This window comes from Macaca mulatta, chromosome 11 (assembly GCF_049350105.2).
Source record: "Macaca mulatta isolate MMU2019108-1 chromosome 11, T2T-MMU8v2.0, whole genome shotgun sequence".
NCBI lineage: Eukaryota > Metazoa > Chordata > Mammalia > Primates > Cercopithecidae > Macaca > Macaca mulatta.
In genome coordinates this window covers 103232241-103249498 of record NC_133416.1, presented here as the reverse complement: position 1 = coordinate 103249498, position 17258 = coordinate 103232241, and the positions used below count along the sequence as shown (strand labels likewise).

The 17258-nt window shown below is 38.7% G+C and overlaps 1 protein-coding gene across 2 annotated transcripts in view; it reads left to right on the top strand.

Annotated features, from left to right (window-relative positions):
- CCDC38 (coiled-coil domain containing 38) overlaps window positions 1-17258 on the top strand; it is a 67680-nt gene that overhangs the window by 14909 nt on the left and 35513 nt on the right. For both annotated transcript variants that reach the window (XM_077954779.1, XM_015152467.3), the window contains 3 exons: window positions 2884-2984; window positions 4567-4732; window positions 13752-13816. In XM_077954779.1, the coding sequence (XP_077810905.1) occupies window positions 2884-2984; window positions 4567-4732; window positions 13752-13816 (332 nt within the window). The remainder of the gene's footprint in view (window positions 1-2883; window positions 2985-4566; window positions 4733-13751; window positions 13817-17258) is intronic.

Below are 17258 nucleotides of genomic sequence, written 5' to 3'. Positions count from 1 at the left end.
CCCTCTAACCCATGACTTACAGAAAAATGTCTGGAGTTTCTATAATCCCAGCCACTCCCACTTTCTGTGCTAAATCCTTGAGCAAATGGCTGCTTCTCAGGTAGACTTTAAGCTCCAGTCCATTAATTCCTTAAACTTTGGTCCACTAGCTCTTAGCCCTGGATATACATTACAGCCACCTGGGGGACTCTCAAAATATTCCAGTGCTGATGTTTCCTTGACCAATTAAGTCAGAATCTCTGGAGTTTTGTGGAGCCAAAGTGATTCTAGTGATTTGGGGCGAGAATCATTGAGTTTCTTCACAGGCCCTCTGCTTGCTGGGAGGATGTGGAGTCTTTTTGTGAGGCTTAGGTGGAAAGGGATGTGGGGTATGGGTTGGGGAATGTGTCCTCAGGAATCCTCTTCCTATCTCTGATTTAAGGTGTCAACTCCAGGCTCCCAGTATTCTTGGTCATATGGTTTGGCTCTGTGTCCCTACCCAAATCTCATCTCAAATTAGAATCCCCCCACATGTCAAAGGAGGGACCTGTAATCTCCACGTGTTGAGGGAGGGAGGTGATTGGATGGTGGGGGCGTTTTGCCCCATGCTCTTGTGATAGTGAGTGAGTTCTCACAAGATCTGATGGTTTTATATGTGTTTGGAAATTCCTCCTTCATGTTTCTCTCTCCTGCCACCTTGTGAAGAAGGTGCTCGCTTGCCCTTAGCCTTCTACCAGGATTGTAAGTTTCCCGAGGTCTTCCCAGCTATGCAGAACTGTGAGTCAGTTAAACCTCTTTCCTTTGTAAACTACCCAGTCTCAGGGAAGTTCTTTATAGCAGTGTGAAAATAGACAAATACACTTGACTTTCATTATTGATTTTGAACACCAAGATTTCCATCGTGCCACATCCCAAGAATTAGAAAGTAAGAAATAAGAAATAAAGAGAGAGAAAGATTTTTTTTGTCATATCAAATGTTATAAATAAAAACAGGAAGTCCACGCAGAAATTCAGCTGACTTTTCTTTTACCTTTTTAATGGCCAGCCTTCATTTTTTATTAAGAGTACGAGTCCATGGTTTTTAGTGTATGCAAACATATGTGCAACAATCACTACAGCCAATTTTAGAACATTTTCACTCATTCAAAAGAAACCTGCATCCCTCAGCCATCAATCCCTAGGCCCCATCCACCCTCCAGCCCCAAGCAACCACTCATCTATTTTCTATCTCCATGAATATGCCTATTCTGGATATTTTATATAAATGGAATTATACAATGTGTGGTCCTTTGTTACTGGCTTCTTATACTCAACATGTTTCCAAGGTTCATCCACGTTGTAGCATGTATTGTATTTCATTCCTTTCTCTGGGCAAATAAGAGTTCCTTGTATGGAAATATTGCATTTTGTTTATCATTCATCAATTGATGGATATTGTATTAATCTGTTTTCATGCTGCTAATAAAGACATACCCAGGCTGGCTAATTTATAAATGAAAGAAATTTAATGAATTCACAGCTCCACATGGCTGGGAAGGCCTCACAATTGTGGTGGAAGGTGAAAGAGGAGGAAAGTCACATCTTACACCTTGGCAGGCAAGAGTGTGTGCAGGGGAACTCCCCTTTATAAAACCATCAGATCTCATGAGACTTATTCACGATCATGCAGCAGCACAAAAATGAACCCCTCACCGTGATTCAATTACTTCCCACTGGGTCCCTCCCATGACACGTGGGAATTATAGGAGCTAAAATTCAAGATGAGATTTGGGTGGGGACACAGCCAAACCATATCAGATGTCTAGGTTGTCTCTATTTTTTGGCTATTATAAATAACATTGCTCTAAATATTCATGTACAAGTTTTTGTGAGCACCTATGCTTTCATTTCTTTTTGGTATATCCTAGCAGTAGAATTTCTAGGTCATGTGGCAATTCTATGTTCAACTTTTTAAGGAACTGCCAGATTGTTTTCCAAAGTGACTGCCCCACTTAAACATTCCTTCTAGGAGTGTATTTGGGTCCATTTTCTCCACATGCTCTCCAGCACTTTGTATTATCTTTGACTTCTTTTTTTAAGATTCTCTAATCTGGGCAGAGGCTCTCCTTCAGGGTAGTGGCTTTATCTGTTGCTGTTGAAATGGAGGTGTAAGGGTAATGGTGGCATATGTGTAGTGGTGAGAAGAAACATATTAATATCTCAAAATTTTATCCTATTATTTTGGTAAAGACCTCCTTATTTTATCAACTCATTCCTCATGAAGCAGTAAGAGATATGTCAGCGCTGTGGGAAACAGACAGAGACGCTGTGGCTCCTACCCAGGAGATGTGGAAGCAAGGCTGTCTGCATTCTACTGTTAAAGCAAACTAAATATGGCCTGAGAAGGACTCCGTACTTCTATATTTGAGTCCTTGGGAACGAACTGCTACCTAACTTAATAGACAGACAAAATTGAAACCCTAACTTAGAAGTATGCCCTGTAACAATAGCTGAGTCTTGGCCTAATCCCAGCAGCCGTACTTCAACCACTGATACACTACTGAGTGTTCAAACTGTGTTCAAATAAGGCAAACGCTGAGCTGTAACCAATCCAGCTGTTTCTGTACCTCACCTGAGATTTCTGTGCCTCACTTCCCTTTTTTTATCTATAAATTTGTTCTCACCATGAGGCATCCCTGGAGTCTCTGACTCTGCTGTGATTCTGGGGGCTGCCCAATTCACAAATCGTTCATTACTCAATTAAACTCCTTCAAATTTAATTTGGGCAAAGTTTTTCTTTTAACATTACCTTCTCAGAGACCCCTGCATCCCATTCATTGCACCCTGGCTGGTGGGAGACTTACTATTCTGGTCAGTAGAGGAAGGATGACAGAATTCATTCATTCATTCTTTCTTTTTTAACAGATAAAGTAAAGGATGGCTCAATCAAAGAGGACAGGCCTTATAAGATCTTTTTCAGAGATCTCTTTCTTTTCAAAGAAAATGAAATGGAAGCAAAGAAAACGGTAAGGTTTAATTAAAATCACAAACTCAATTAATGTTAGAATCATATCCACTTATATATTGCTCTTATGAACTTTGCTGGGCTAAGACATGGAGTCAACTAGACACAGGTGGTGTGTGCCTCACATCATGATGGGGAGACAGTACGAACACAAATGACAGAAAAACATCCAGCTGACAGTAGGCACCGCGAAGATCGCCACCTAATGGAGGAAGAGAGATACACCGCAGCAGTCCAGTAGGACAAGTATGGCACACTGTCCTTCATTGATTCCAACACCCACATTTCCACATTTTTTACATTTCTGAAATTGGTATCTAGCTTCCATAGATGGGATGTCATACATCACTGGCCGTGAGTAAAATAATAGCACATCTTACAATAAGTGGCAACTCAGAGTGGAGGAAATACAGTAACAGAGGCATGCCAAGGAAATAGAGAGAAAGGGGTGTTCATCTTTGTTGATGAGAAGATGGAAAAAAGGGTGTTAGTGGTAAGGAGATAAAAGGAGGTGGGTCTTCAAGAATCAGATATGGATAAGACAATGTATATGCGTGTGCTGGGGAAGGAAGAAGGGATGAAAGTGGAGGAGGGGGTGTTGTTTTCAAATTATGTGGTATGAAGCTAGATCAATGATAAGGCTAACTTTCCCACTGTGCCTTGCAGAGTTAATCTCACCACTGGTGTGGTCATCACACCTACATCGCCTGGTTCACATTTCAGTAGATTTACTTTCTTTTTTTCCCAGAGGTAAAAGTTGATTACAGGACTTTGTCTACCCTAATTAAGATAGGGAAATTATCTACAAATGCTCAACAACAGACTCATCTGTATGTGATGGTTCCTCAGCATGTGTTGTATGGTTTTGTGGAATATACTTAAAATTAAATTAAGAGAAGATGAATGAAATCACAAGCCTAATTTTTAAATATCTACTGGGAAGATCCCTTTCCTCTCAAGTTTTTAATTCCACAGAACCAACCCTTAGAATTTCTTTTTTTTTTTTTTTTGACAGTCTTGCTCTGTCACCCAGGCTGGAGTGCAGTGGTGTGGGCTCGGCTCACTGCCACCTCCACCCCCGGGTTCAAGTGATTCTCGTGCCTCAGCCTCCTGAGTAGCTGGGACTGCAGGCACCCATCACCACGCCTGGCTAATTTTTGTATTTTTAGTAGACACGGGGTTTCTCCATCTTGGTCAGGCTGCTCTTGAACTCCTGACTTCAGGTGATCTGCCCACCTTGGACTCCCAAAGCGCTGGGATTACAGACATGAGCCACTGCACTCAGCCTAGAATTTCCAAATTTTAACTGCATTTTGAGCAAGACTAAATTGTGAAAATGAAGCTGAGAGGACATTTTCCAGTCTTGTATTTGTGATGTACATATTTAATGAAAGTTAAATGGTCTCAGCTTCATATGAGAAGGAAATTAAAACAACACACATTCCTTCAAAGAGAAGAATGTGGGGTTGTTGTTTTAATGTTAAGATTTTTGTTGCAAATGTTATTTTCATATATGATCACTAATTTTAAGATAACATACTTTGGTATATTAAAAATTCTTTCCAACTTTTCCACTTGGGCAGGAAAAACTTATGAACCATAACATGAAAGTCTACCAGAAAACTACTTTTTCATCCAGAATGAAGAGTCGTTCATACCTGAGCCAACTAGCTTTCTACCCTAAAAGGGGTGGTAGGTCATTTGAAAAGTTTGGGCCAGGTCCTGCTCCGATTTCTAGATTTCTAGAAGGTGAGTTGAAATTACTCTTTAAGGACATCATTTTGAATATTTACTATTAATGTCAGGTTTGGGAGCTTTGTTGGAGGGTGATTAAAACAGACAGTATGCTCTCTTATAATGGTAAGGGAGTCTTAGTAAATGGGGATTGAGAGTTAGGAGAAACTCTATGTTAAATAAGAAAACATGCTTTTCCAAGATGACTGTTACTCATTTTCATAACCGTCCTCCCAGGAAGACAGTTACTGCCAAAAGAATATAGTATTAAAGTTTGCAAAAGTGGATAAAATATAAAGGTAATAACTCTGGCCATTCACACTCAGTTCTAGATGTCAAACTTAGAAAGTTTCTAAAGATAAAAAAGCCTTGATATCCAAGCCATAGAACTCATGCATCCAGAATGAGGACGCTAATAAAATTAAATGAGCTTACCTGATGTTGCAAATACCTAATCTGGTTTTAGTGACCTTTGGAGGCAACATGTTAAAATACTGCAAGATGATAATTACTGCTCAACAAAAGAAGGCAATCTGATTATCAAAAATGTCATAGGTTTATCCTACTTGTCAAACCAAGTAGTACCTATAAATGAGATAGAAAGTAATTTGAAGTTAATGAAAATAAAGTGATTAATGCTAGGATGATGGAGTAATAAAATCTTCCCCCAAAATGAATGTTTTCCAAATTTTTAAAATAAAAAGTTTAAAATAAGAAAGGAAAGAAGGAAGGAAGGAAGGAAAGGAGGGAGGAAGGAAGGAAAGAAAGAAGGAAGGAAGGGAGAGATGGAGGAAGGAAGGAAGGGAGAGAAGGACATACATCATGCTGTGATAACTTAAAAAAAAATTTCTCTGGATCCCAAAGCCGATGCATTTTCCCAAACTGTAAAAAAATTTTTCAGAGAACAAGCAAACCACTTAGGGAAGGGCTTTGGATTCAATAATTAATGTAGGAAAAGGAAGCCATGTTAACTTATTCAGAAGAGCTTCCAGGTGCATATATAATTGTATGTCAAAGCAGCAAATGATAGGCAGCAAGGTGATGCCAGGGCCTGTACCACAAGTTCTAGGGCATATCTGTGTTCAATCACATGCCTCATAATTTGCCTATGTAGAATAGTAAACCTTAGGTCATCAAAAGCATTTACAATTACATGTGATATGTTTTAGAAAGAGTTATACACCAAGTGGCTGGTTTAAAAAACCCAGGACACTCCAGCAGTTCTTAAATAACTCAAAAATATGGCTTTGCAGATGACCCCATTCAGCAGAATTGCTATTTAACAGAGAGATTACTGGTCTCTTAAGAGTAGATGTCTTGGATTAATTTTGGGTACGAAGGGAAAAAAAAGTAAATGGCATAGGGTCAACTCTTCAAAAGGAAACAGTAAAATGGTTTGGCATCATCTAAGGCAATCTGGGCTCTGTCAGCAATGGAAACCAGGTTGTCAGTTTCTGCCAACTGCACAGATAAGCAATTTGGACATTTTAACTTAAAATATACAAGTCACCCTCAGACTGTATATCCAATCAGGAGCTGATTTGAGTGAAACCCTTACTCCTTAACCTTGTATCCCCTGCCTGAATCCTGATTGAAAACAAACCTACATGAAAGCAGAATGAGCAAGCAACCACACGCTGGGAGGTTAGGTGACTTTATTTTTTGTGTACGCAGTAGTGGCAAACTGCTTGGTCCCCATCAAAGAAATCACACGCACAACTAAGTGTCAGAGACAGATCGGTTCGCCTCCGTGAGAGAAGTGCCATTTCCATCTTCGCACAGCTAGCAGCCTGACTCTGGTTTTGCTCTCAAAGCACAACACCTGGGATAGCTGCAGGACTCTCTGTTGCAGTATTCTATGTCCTCAGATCTCTCAAACTGGTCTTTACACCCCCAGAGAGTGGTGGAGGTGCCCTCAGGTCTAGGAATGCTAGTGCGTTGGGCAGGGTTTTATTATTCTTGGCCACTTGATTCAAAGATCTGCCTGACAGCTAGAATAGCCAAAACAGGAAACTTACTATAACGAGTCTACTTAGAGTTGAAGAATAAAATTCTATCAACTCACCCAGCTAGTACCATGTCAAAGTAGGCTGAAATGGTGAATATGGCTCTAATATTTAGTAAGCTGACAGCACAGGATTTTTTCGGATCTTGAAGTTTATTTTCAATTTGGCCAACCCATCAGAAGTGATCAAATGAAAGCTACAGTAAGCAGTTTCATTCTTTTCTTCTATTAAAAATGTTTGAGTAAATGGAACCTGAACCTAACCAAGTAAATATGAGGATTGAAGACCATGTTCGATAACACCATGAGGATACATTATGTCAGATCGATTACATGGGAAATTCTACAGAGAAATGGACCTCATTTCTTGAACAAATGAATGGCATGGGAAAAAAAAAGTTAGTGTGTGTAGGGTGTAAGGTGTGGAGAACAGGGGTGGCTGTTGTAGATTAAAAAGACACTTTAGGATCCTTACCATAAAATGTTTAGATTTTAATTTTTAAAACTCCAAAAAGGTATTTTTAAGACAACTGGGAAGATTTGAATGCAGGCTGGGTATAAAATGACACCAAGGAATAGTTCATTTTGTTAGGGCTGATGGTGGTATTATGGTTATAATTTAAAACTTTTTATGGGCTAGAGTTACATATTAAAATATTTATAGATGAAATGATACAAAGGCTTGAATTTGCTTTGAAATACTCCAGTGAGGGAGACATTAAGGAGGGTGACAATAAATGAGACAAGATTGGTAAAATGTCGATAATGTTGAAGTAGGTGACAGGTACACGGGGGAACCTTATATGGCTCTCTACTTTGAATGTCAGTGATTCCCATAATATAAAGTATTTTTGTTTTGTTTCGTTTTTGAGACAGAGTCTTGCCCTGTCACCTAGGCTGAAGTGCAGTGGTGCAATCTTGGCTCACAGCAACTTCTGTCTCCTGGGTTTAAGCAATTCTCGTGTCTCAGCCTCTGAGTAGCTGGGACTACAAGCACATGCCACCACACCTGGCTAATTCTTTGTATTTTAGTAGAGACAGGTTTTTGCCATGTTGGCCAGGGAGGTCTTGAACTCCTGGCCTCAAGTATTCCACCTGTGTTGGTCTCCCAAAGTGCTGGGATTGGATGTGAGGGCGATCTGGCTGTGACATCTGTCACCCCATTGATCACCAGAGTTGATTTGGCTGATGTGGCTAGCTAGGCGGGTGTCTGATTCCGCCCTCACCCCTCCATGTGCATCCCTCCCAAAGCTGCGCCCTCAGTCAGAGAGGACGACCATCCCCGATAGGGGAGGACCGGTCTTCCGTCAAGGGCATAGGAAGCTGCACTCCCCTGCTAACACCTCTAAACAAGCTCCCAAAGTGCTGGGTTTACAGGCATGGGCCACCACGCCCGGCCTAAAGTTTTAAAATCTATTAAAAAGACAGCTGTGTGATAAGTGCTGACAGATTTCATATATATTTTATTTAATCCTCAACAAAACATCGTTAAATATTTTTGCCTCCTCTTTGTGTCTCATGAAAGTGGCTCACGGAGTCTGTCACTGATTCGAAGTCTCTCAGGGGGTGGAGAATTCAAGCCAAGAACTGTCTGACTCCAAAGCTTGTTGTTTGTTACCTCCCAATTAACATTATTAATGATCATAATAGTCATTGTTACCATTATTAACCTTGAGAAATTAAATGATTACGCATCCCAATTGTATTTTTTAAATAATAGCCTGTAACAATTATTAAGAAATTACTGTGTGTTTTTGTAATATATTACGTCATTTTCCTCTTACAACACCATGATGAAGTAGTGTATCTTCCCAGGCTTACTTATGCTTTGGTAATAAACCACTCCTAAATTTCAGTGGCTTCCAATAATAGAGGTTTAATTATCCTTCACATTCCAACGTGGGTGCTTTTCACTGGGTCTTCTGCTGAAAGAACAGTTCCTGTCTGGGATGTTGCTGGAGTTAGCAAAGGGAGAAAGGAGAGAAACAGGTGGTGGTTCTTGAAGCTTCTTCCTGGAGGCAACATAAATCCCATCCAATCCCATTTCCTGGGCTGAATCTGTCAACAGGCAAGCCTGACATCAGCTTAGTGGGGAAACAGAATCCTCTCACAGAGAGGGGCAGCAAATATTTGGGAACAATAACATAATCAGCCATAGGCAGTATCCTCATTTCACAAATGAGGAAACTGAGGCATGGAGAGACGGTAATTTACTCATGTTCCCACAGCTAGTAAGAGGTGAAGGTGAAATGTGACCCAGGACAACGTGGGCCTCCTAGGCAGCACAGGCTCACAGGTTACTTGGAAATATTGTTTCCTTTCTACTTCTATTTGCATTTTTTTGCTTTTATTATTACTTTTTGAGACAGGTTCTCACTTTGTCACCCAGGCTTGAATGTAGTGGCATGATCATGACTCACTACAGCGTCGACCTCCTGGCTCAAGTGATCCTCCCACCTCAGCCTCCCCTCCCAAGTAGCTGGGACAAAGGCACACATGACCACACCTGGCTAATTTTTGTATATTTTTGTAGAGACAAGGCTTCGCCATGTTGTCCAGGTTGGTCTCAAACTCCTGGGCTGAAGTGATCCACCTACTTCAGCCTCCCAAAGTGCTGGGATTATAGGCATAAGCCACTGCTCCTGGCCCTGCTTTTATTACTATTTTTAATTGACCCCATAATAATCATGCATATTGATAGGGTACAGTGTGATGTTTCAATACATGTATACAATGTGCCATAATCAAATTGGAGTAATTAGCATATTCATCACCTCAAACATTTATCATTTATTTGTGTTGGGAATATTCAAAAATCCATTCTTCTAGCTATTTTAAAATATGTACAAACTATTGCTAGCTATAGTCACCTTACAGCACTATAGCACACTAGAACTTACTCCTGTTGTCTAGCTGTACTTGTGTGCTGTTAACCAACCTCTTCCTATCCCACCACCCCTATCCTTTCCTGCTTCTAGTGACCACTATTCTGCTCTCTACTTCTATGAGGTCAACTTTTTTAGCTTAGGAGTGAATATTTAAATTCTTAAATTTTAGATTCAGGGGATACATGTGCAGGTTTGTTATGAGGGTATGTTTCATGATGCTGGGCTTTGGGCTTCTACTGACTGCATCACCAAGATAGTGAACATGGTACCCAATAGGAAGTTTTTCAACCCTTGCTCCCCTCCTCCCTCTCTGCTTTAGGAGGCCTCAGTGTCTATTTTTGCTATCTTTATGTCCATGTGTACTCAATGTTTAGCTCCCACTTACAAGTGAAAACATGCAGTATTTGCTTTTCTGTTTCTGTGTTAATTCACTTAGGAGAATGACTTCCAGCTCTACCTATGTTGCTGCAGAGGACATTATTTTATTCTTTTTTATGGCTGCATAGTATTCCATGGTATACATGCACCACATTTTCTTTATCCAGTCCACTGTTGATGCACACCTAGGTTGAGTCTCTGTATTCGCTATGGTTAACATTGCTGTGATGAACATACAAATGCATGTGTCTTTTTGGTAGAACAATTTATTTTTTGGGGGGTAGGTACCAGTAATGAGATGGCTGGGTTGGATGATAGTTCTATTTTTAGTCTTTGAAAAACCTCCAAACTGCTTTCCACATGGGGCTGAATTAACAATGTATTCCCATCAACAGTATATAAGCATTCCCTTTTCTCTGCAACCTAGTCGTCTGTTATTTTTTGACTTTTTAATAATAGGCATTCTGACTGGTGTGAGATGGCATCTCATTGTGATTTTGATTTGCATTTCTCTGATGATTGGCAATGTTGGGCATTCTTTCCAGTTTATTGGATGTCACTTGTGTGTCTTATTTTGCCTACTTTTTAATGTGTTTTTTTTTCTTGTTAATTTGTTTAAGTTCCTCATAGATTCTCGATATTAGGCCTTTGTCGAATACATAGCTTGCAAATATTTTCTCCTATGCTATAGGTTGTCTGTTTAGTCTGTTGATAGTTTGTTTTGCTGCACAGAAGCTCTTTAGTTAAATTAGGTCTGAAATGCCAATTTTTATTTTTGTTGCATTTCGTTTTGAGAACTTTGCCTAGGCCAGTGTTCAGAAAAGTATGTCCCAGGTTTTCTTTTGGGATTTCTTTTTATAGTTGGAGGCCTTACATTTAAGTCTTGAATCCCTCTTGAGTTAATTTTTGTATATGGTAAGAGGAAGGGGTCTAGTTTCATTCTTCTACATATGGCTAGCCAGTTTTCCCTGCACCATTTATTGAAAAGGGGATCCTCTCCCCATTGTTTATTTTTGTCAGTTTTGTTGACAATCGGTTGTAGGTATGTAGCTTTATTTCTCGGTTTTCTATTTTGTTCCATTGGTCTCTTTTTGTACCAGTACCATGCTGTTTTTGTTACTGTAGTCTTGTAGTATAGTTTGAAATCAGGTAATATGATGAGTCCAACTTTGTTCTTTTTGCTTAGGATTACTTTGGCTATTTGGGCTCTATTTTGGCTCCATGTAATTTTTATTTTATTTTTATAAATTATTTATTAATTTAGAGACAGTGTCATGCTCTGTCCCCTAGGCTGAAGTGCAGTGGCATGATCATAGCTCATTGTAACCCTGAACTCCTAACCTCAAGCAATCCTCCTGGATTAGTCCCGTGAGTGGCTAGGACTATAGGCATGCACAACCATGCTCAGCTAATTTTTTAATTTTTTTGTAGAGATGGGTTTCTTGCTGTGTTGCTCAGTCGGGTCTTGAACTCCTGGCCTCAAGCAATCCTCCCACCTTGGCCTTTCCAAGTTTTGGGATTACAGGCATGAGCTACCATGTCCAGCCTGAATTTTAGAAAGATTTTTTCTAATTCTGTGAAAAATGACATTGGTAGTTTGATAGGAATAACATTGAATCTGTAAATTGCTTTGGTAAGTGTGGACATTTTTAATGACATTGATTGTTCCAATCCATGAGCCTGGAATGTTTTTCAATTTGTGTCGTCTATGAATTTTTTCAGCAGCATTTTGTAATTCTGATTGTAGAGTTCTTACACTTCTTTGGTTACAAATATCCGTAGGTATTTTGTGTGTGTATATGTGTGTGTGTGTGTGTGTGTGTGTGTGTGTATGTGTGTAATGTAAATGGGATTGCATTCTTGATTTGGCTCTCAGCTCGCATGTTATTGATGTATACAAATACTATTGATTTTTGTACATTGATTTTTTATCCTGAAACTTTGCTGAAGTTGTTTGTCAGATCTAAGATTCTTTTGGTGGAATCTTTAGGGTTTTTAAGATATGGAATCATATCATCAGTGAAGAGAGATAATTTGACTTCCTCTTTCCTATTTGGATGCTTTTGTTTCTTTCTCTTGCTGGAGTGCCCTGGTTAAGACTTCCAGTATTATGTTGACTAGGAATGCTGAGAGTGGAAATCCTTGTCTTGTTCCACTTCTTAGGGGAAATGCTTCTAACTTTTACCTCTGTATGATGTTAGCTGTTAGTTTGTCATAGATGGCTGTTATTATTTTGAGGTATGTTCCTTCCATGCCTAGTTTGTTGAGGGTTTCTATCATAAGGGGATATTGGATTTTATTGAATGCTTTTTCTGTGTCTATCGAGATGATCCTATGGTTTTTTGGGTTTAATTCTGTTTATGTGGTGAATCACATTTATTGATTTGTGTATATTGAACCAACCTTGTATTCTAGGAATAAAGCCCACTTGATCATGGTGAATTAACTTTTTGATGTGTTGTTGGATTCAGTTTGCTAGTGTTTTTTGAGGATTTTTGTGTCTATGTTCATCAAGGATATTGACCTGTAGTTTTCTTTTTTGTTGTGTCTTTGCCAGATTTTGATATCAGGATGATACCAGATTCATAGGATGAGTTAGGGAGGAATCCCTTCTCTTTGATTTTTTTGGAATAACTTCAGTAGGACTGGTGCTAGCCTTTCTTTGTACCTCCGGTAGGATTTGGCTATGAATCCATCTGGTCCAGGGCTTTATTTGGTTTGGTAGGTTGTTTATTACTGATTCAATTTCAGAACTCATTATTAGTCTGTTCAGGGTTACAATTTCTTCCTGATTCAATCTTGGGAGGTTGTGTGTTTCCAGGAATTTATCCATTTCCTCTAGATTTTCCAGTTTGTTTTCATAGAGGTGTTCATAATAGTCTCTGAGGATCTTTTATATTTCTGTGGGATTAGCTATAACGTTACTGTTGTCATTTCTGAGTGTGCTTATTTGGATCTTCTCTCTTTTTTTCTTTGTTAATCTAGCTAGTGGTCTGTCAATCTTGTTTACTCTTTCAAAGAACCAACTTTTTGTTTCATTGATTCTTTGTATGGTTTTATTTTTTCCTCTCAATTTCATTGAGTTGTGCTCTGATTTTAGTTATTTCTTTTCTTCTGCTAGCTATAGTTACATTCTTATTAAGAGATTTTATTTTATGCCACATTCTGTTGGTTTTTATGAAGCGAACATTATTGAAATGTAGCATATGTATAAATTTCCAGAATGAAAAAAGCTTGAAAGGAAATATTTGGTATTTTCTATTGCTAGGTGGTAAAACTAGTTGTCATCTTTTCCTTTCCTGACATAAATTTGGTTTATGAGCCCAAAAAGATTTTGCCTAAGAGCTTTGGTTTTATGTGTAGATTGGCCAAACATTAAGATTTAAAATACTTCAGTCTTACTTGGTACAGAACAGGCTTAGGTTAGTTGTGTGACCTTGGATAAGAATTTTGACAGCTCTACACTTCAGGACCTTACAGACAGGATAGGGATAGTAGTAAGTACCTTATTCGGGTTGTTGTTAGGATTAAGTGATATGTTTAAAGTGGCTAATGAAGTTTCTGGAATATGATAGACATAAAATAAATTGTAATTACCATTATTAAATTAACTTGAGTGGTTAGGAAAAGGTTTATTTGAAGGTATAGTATTTTTAAAAGATCGGATACATACTGTAGAATAATTTAATTATATGGCTTTTATTTTATACAGCATTTTTAAGGATGATGCACAAACTTAAGTCTATTTCAACTTTCTTCACAGGTTCAGACACAAAAAGGACTGTCCATGAATTTATTAATGACCAGAGAGACAGGTTTCTGCTCGAGGTAGTAAAAATAACTTTGCTCCCCTAGCCAAATGGAAGACTTCTTGTGTAATGTTGTCAAATATTTACCTTGACATTTTGCTTTTCTATTACATGTCCCAAATATATTGGTTGAACAGGTCGGTTTTTTCATGTGTTCATTAATTTGAAAAATACTTACTGAGAGTTTACTATGTGCCAAGCAGTAAACAAAGCAAAGGTCTGCCCCTCAAAGGATTTACATTCTAATATCCCAGACAAGGTTTTTATACTTCCTGGAACCTATCAGAAAAATTATTCTAGAAAATATCTGGTTCTAGTTTGTTCCTTTTTCCCCACTTATCTCTCCTATGACCAGGATAGCACCTGAGATGCCCTGTTTAATGCAGCTTCTCCTGATGCTTTGGCTGAATATGGTGGGAATCCAAGCACTCTGGAAATTCAGACAATTCTAGAATCCCTCCAGCTTTCTTGATACCTACTCATGTCAGAACAGTGTGCCAGGTCCCTTGTGGAGTCTTTTATAAAAAATGATAGAGGCTTTTTTTCCTGCCATCAAAAACTTTAACTAGAAGCCAGGTGTATAACTGAAAACATGATTATTTACTATGTCTATATGCATATTCATTTACCATAGGTAAAGCAGAGATGCCAAGCACTTAATGGGAAAATAATTACAAAATGAATGAATTGAACATTTTTATACCTTTATTGTCAAGTATCTAAGTCCTCAGAAATAATACCACACATCTACAGCCATCTGATCTTTGACAAACCTGAGAGAAACAAGAAATGGGGAAAGGATTCCCTATTTAATAAATGGTGCTGGGAAAATTGGCTAGCCATAAGTAGAAAGCTGAAACTGGCTCCTTTCCTTACTCCTTATACGAAAATTAATTCAAGATGGATTAGAGACTTAAATGTTAGACCTAATACCATAAAAATCCTAGAGGAAAACCTAGGTAGTACCATTCAGGACATAGGCATGGGAAAAGACTTCATGTCTAAAACACCAAAAGCAATGGCAGCAAAAGCCAAAATAGACAAATGGGATCTAATTAAACTAAAGAGCTTCTGCACAGCAAAAGAAACTACCATCAGAGTGAACAGGCAACCTACAGAATGGGAGAAAATTTTTGCAATCTACTCATCTGACAAAGGGCTAATATCCAGAACCTACAAAGAACTCAAACAAATTTACAAGAAAAAAACAAACAACCCCATCAAAAAGTGGGCAAAGGATATGAACAGACATTTCTCAAAAGAAGACATTCATACAGCCAACAGACACATGAAAAAATGCTCAGCATCACTGGCCATCAGAGAAATGCAAATCAAAACCACAATGAGATACCATCTCACACCAGTTAGAATGGCGATCATTAAAAAGTCAGGAAACAACAGGTGCTGGAGAGGATGTGGAGAAATAGGAACACTTTTACACTGTTGGTGGGATTGTAAACTAGTTCAACCATTATGGAAAACAGTATGGCGATTCCTCAAGGATCTAGAACTAGATGTACCATATGACCCAGCCATCCCATTACTGGGTATATACCCAAAGGATTATAAATTATGCTGCTATAAAGACACATGCACACGTATGTTTATTGCGGCACTATTCACAATAGCAAAGACTTGGAATCAACCCAAATGTCCATCAGTGACAGATTGGATTAAGAAAATGTGGCACATATACACCATGGAATACTATGCAGCCATAAAAAAGGATGAGTTTGTGTCCTTTGTAGGGACATGGATGCAGCTGGAAACCATCATTCTTAGCAAACTATCACAAGAACAGAAAACCAAACACCGCATGTTCTCACTCATAGGTGGGAACTGAACAATGAGATCACTTGGACTCGGGAAGGGGAACATCACACACCGGGGCCTATCATGGGGAGGGGGGAGGGATTGCATTGGGAGTTATACCTGATGTAAATGACGAGTTGATGGGTGCTGACGAATTGATGGGTGCAGCACACCAACATGGCACAAGTATACATATGTAACAAACCTGCATGTTATGCACATGTACCCTAGAACTTAAAGTATAATAATAATAAATAAATTTAAAAAAATAAATAAATAATCTAAAGATGTTAACATGTCTCAATTAAACTCTTTGATGCTAATGAGTAAATAACAATGTACTTGACTTTTCCTAATTTCACATCACACATTTTGGGGCATAAATTTAGTTAGTTAGTACTTCCGTACACTGCCAGCCACAATCAACATAAAATATCTCACTTAAAGTAACTGATAAAGTTATAAATAGAACCTGATGGCTTCGTTTGTTAAAAAGCATTTCCTGGGTATGAGTTTGGTCTTTATTATAAAGTCCTACTAACATAACAGATGTCCTAGGTAGTTTAAGGTGGCGCTTGACAGATACACTAGGATTTTAGGACATTTATATTAAATATACCTCATTTCCTTTCTTTGCTATGTCCCTCCCTTCCTCAACTAGTTTGGTGAAGTGTCCACTTATCAAAAAGACTTGTACAGTCTATCCTCTGTATCCACAGGTTCAGCATCTGAGAATTTAACAAACTGCAGATCACAAATATTGAGAAAAAATGATAAAAAAACAACAAAATAATATAAATTTTGAAAAATTATAAAGTATAACAACTATTTATATAGCATTTACATTGGTATTAGGTACTGTAATTAATCTAGAGATTATTTAAAGTATATGGGAGAATGTACATAGTTATATGCAAATACTATTCCATTTTATATAAGGGACTTGAGCATCCACAAAATTTGGTGTCCTTGGGGATCCTGGAGTCAATCTCCTGTTGATGCCAAGGAACAACTATTTGTAGTAAAAAATTCGACCTTGTCCAGAAAGAGTCTGACCTTTGCCCTTGACTTCTGGGTGGTAATCTATATCATACTTAATAAAGGTGTCTTTCTTTAATGTAGAACTGGTCACATCTGACAGTCTTAGGGTGGGGGCTGGCCATCCCAGAAATACTAACAATGGGACTTAGAGGTGGGGCTTTGGGTCACACTTAGAGGGTCTGGAGACTGGAGACAGATCAACCACACGGTCAACCAATCATACCTAGTTAATGAAGCCTCAGTGAAAACTCTAGACACTGAAGCTCATTTGTACTTCCCTTGTTGACAGTATTCTGTGTGTGCTGTCACATGTAGATGCAGGGAGGATAACGCCTCCTAGTTCCGTGGGGAGGGAACACTGGAAGCTTTGCATTTAGAATTCACTCGGGCTCTGCCTTATGGGTCTCTTCCTTTGGATGATTTCAATCTGTATTCTTTCCTTTTAATAAACTATACCCATGAGTATAGTAGCTTTCAGTGAGTTTGTGAGTCCTTCCAGCAAATTACCAAAACTGACAGTATTTGGGGGAACCCCTCAAACTTACAGTCAGCGTCAGAAGTGAGAGCAGTCTTGGGGACTACGATATGAAATTTTCAATTTGGCTAAC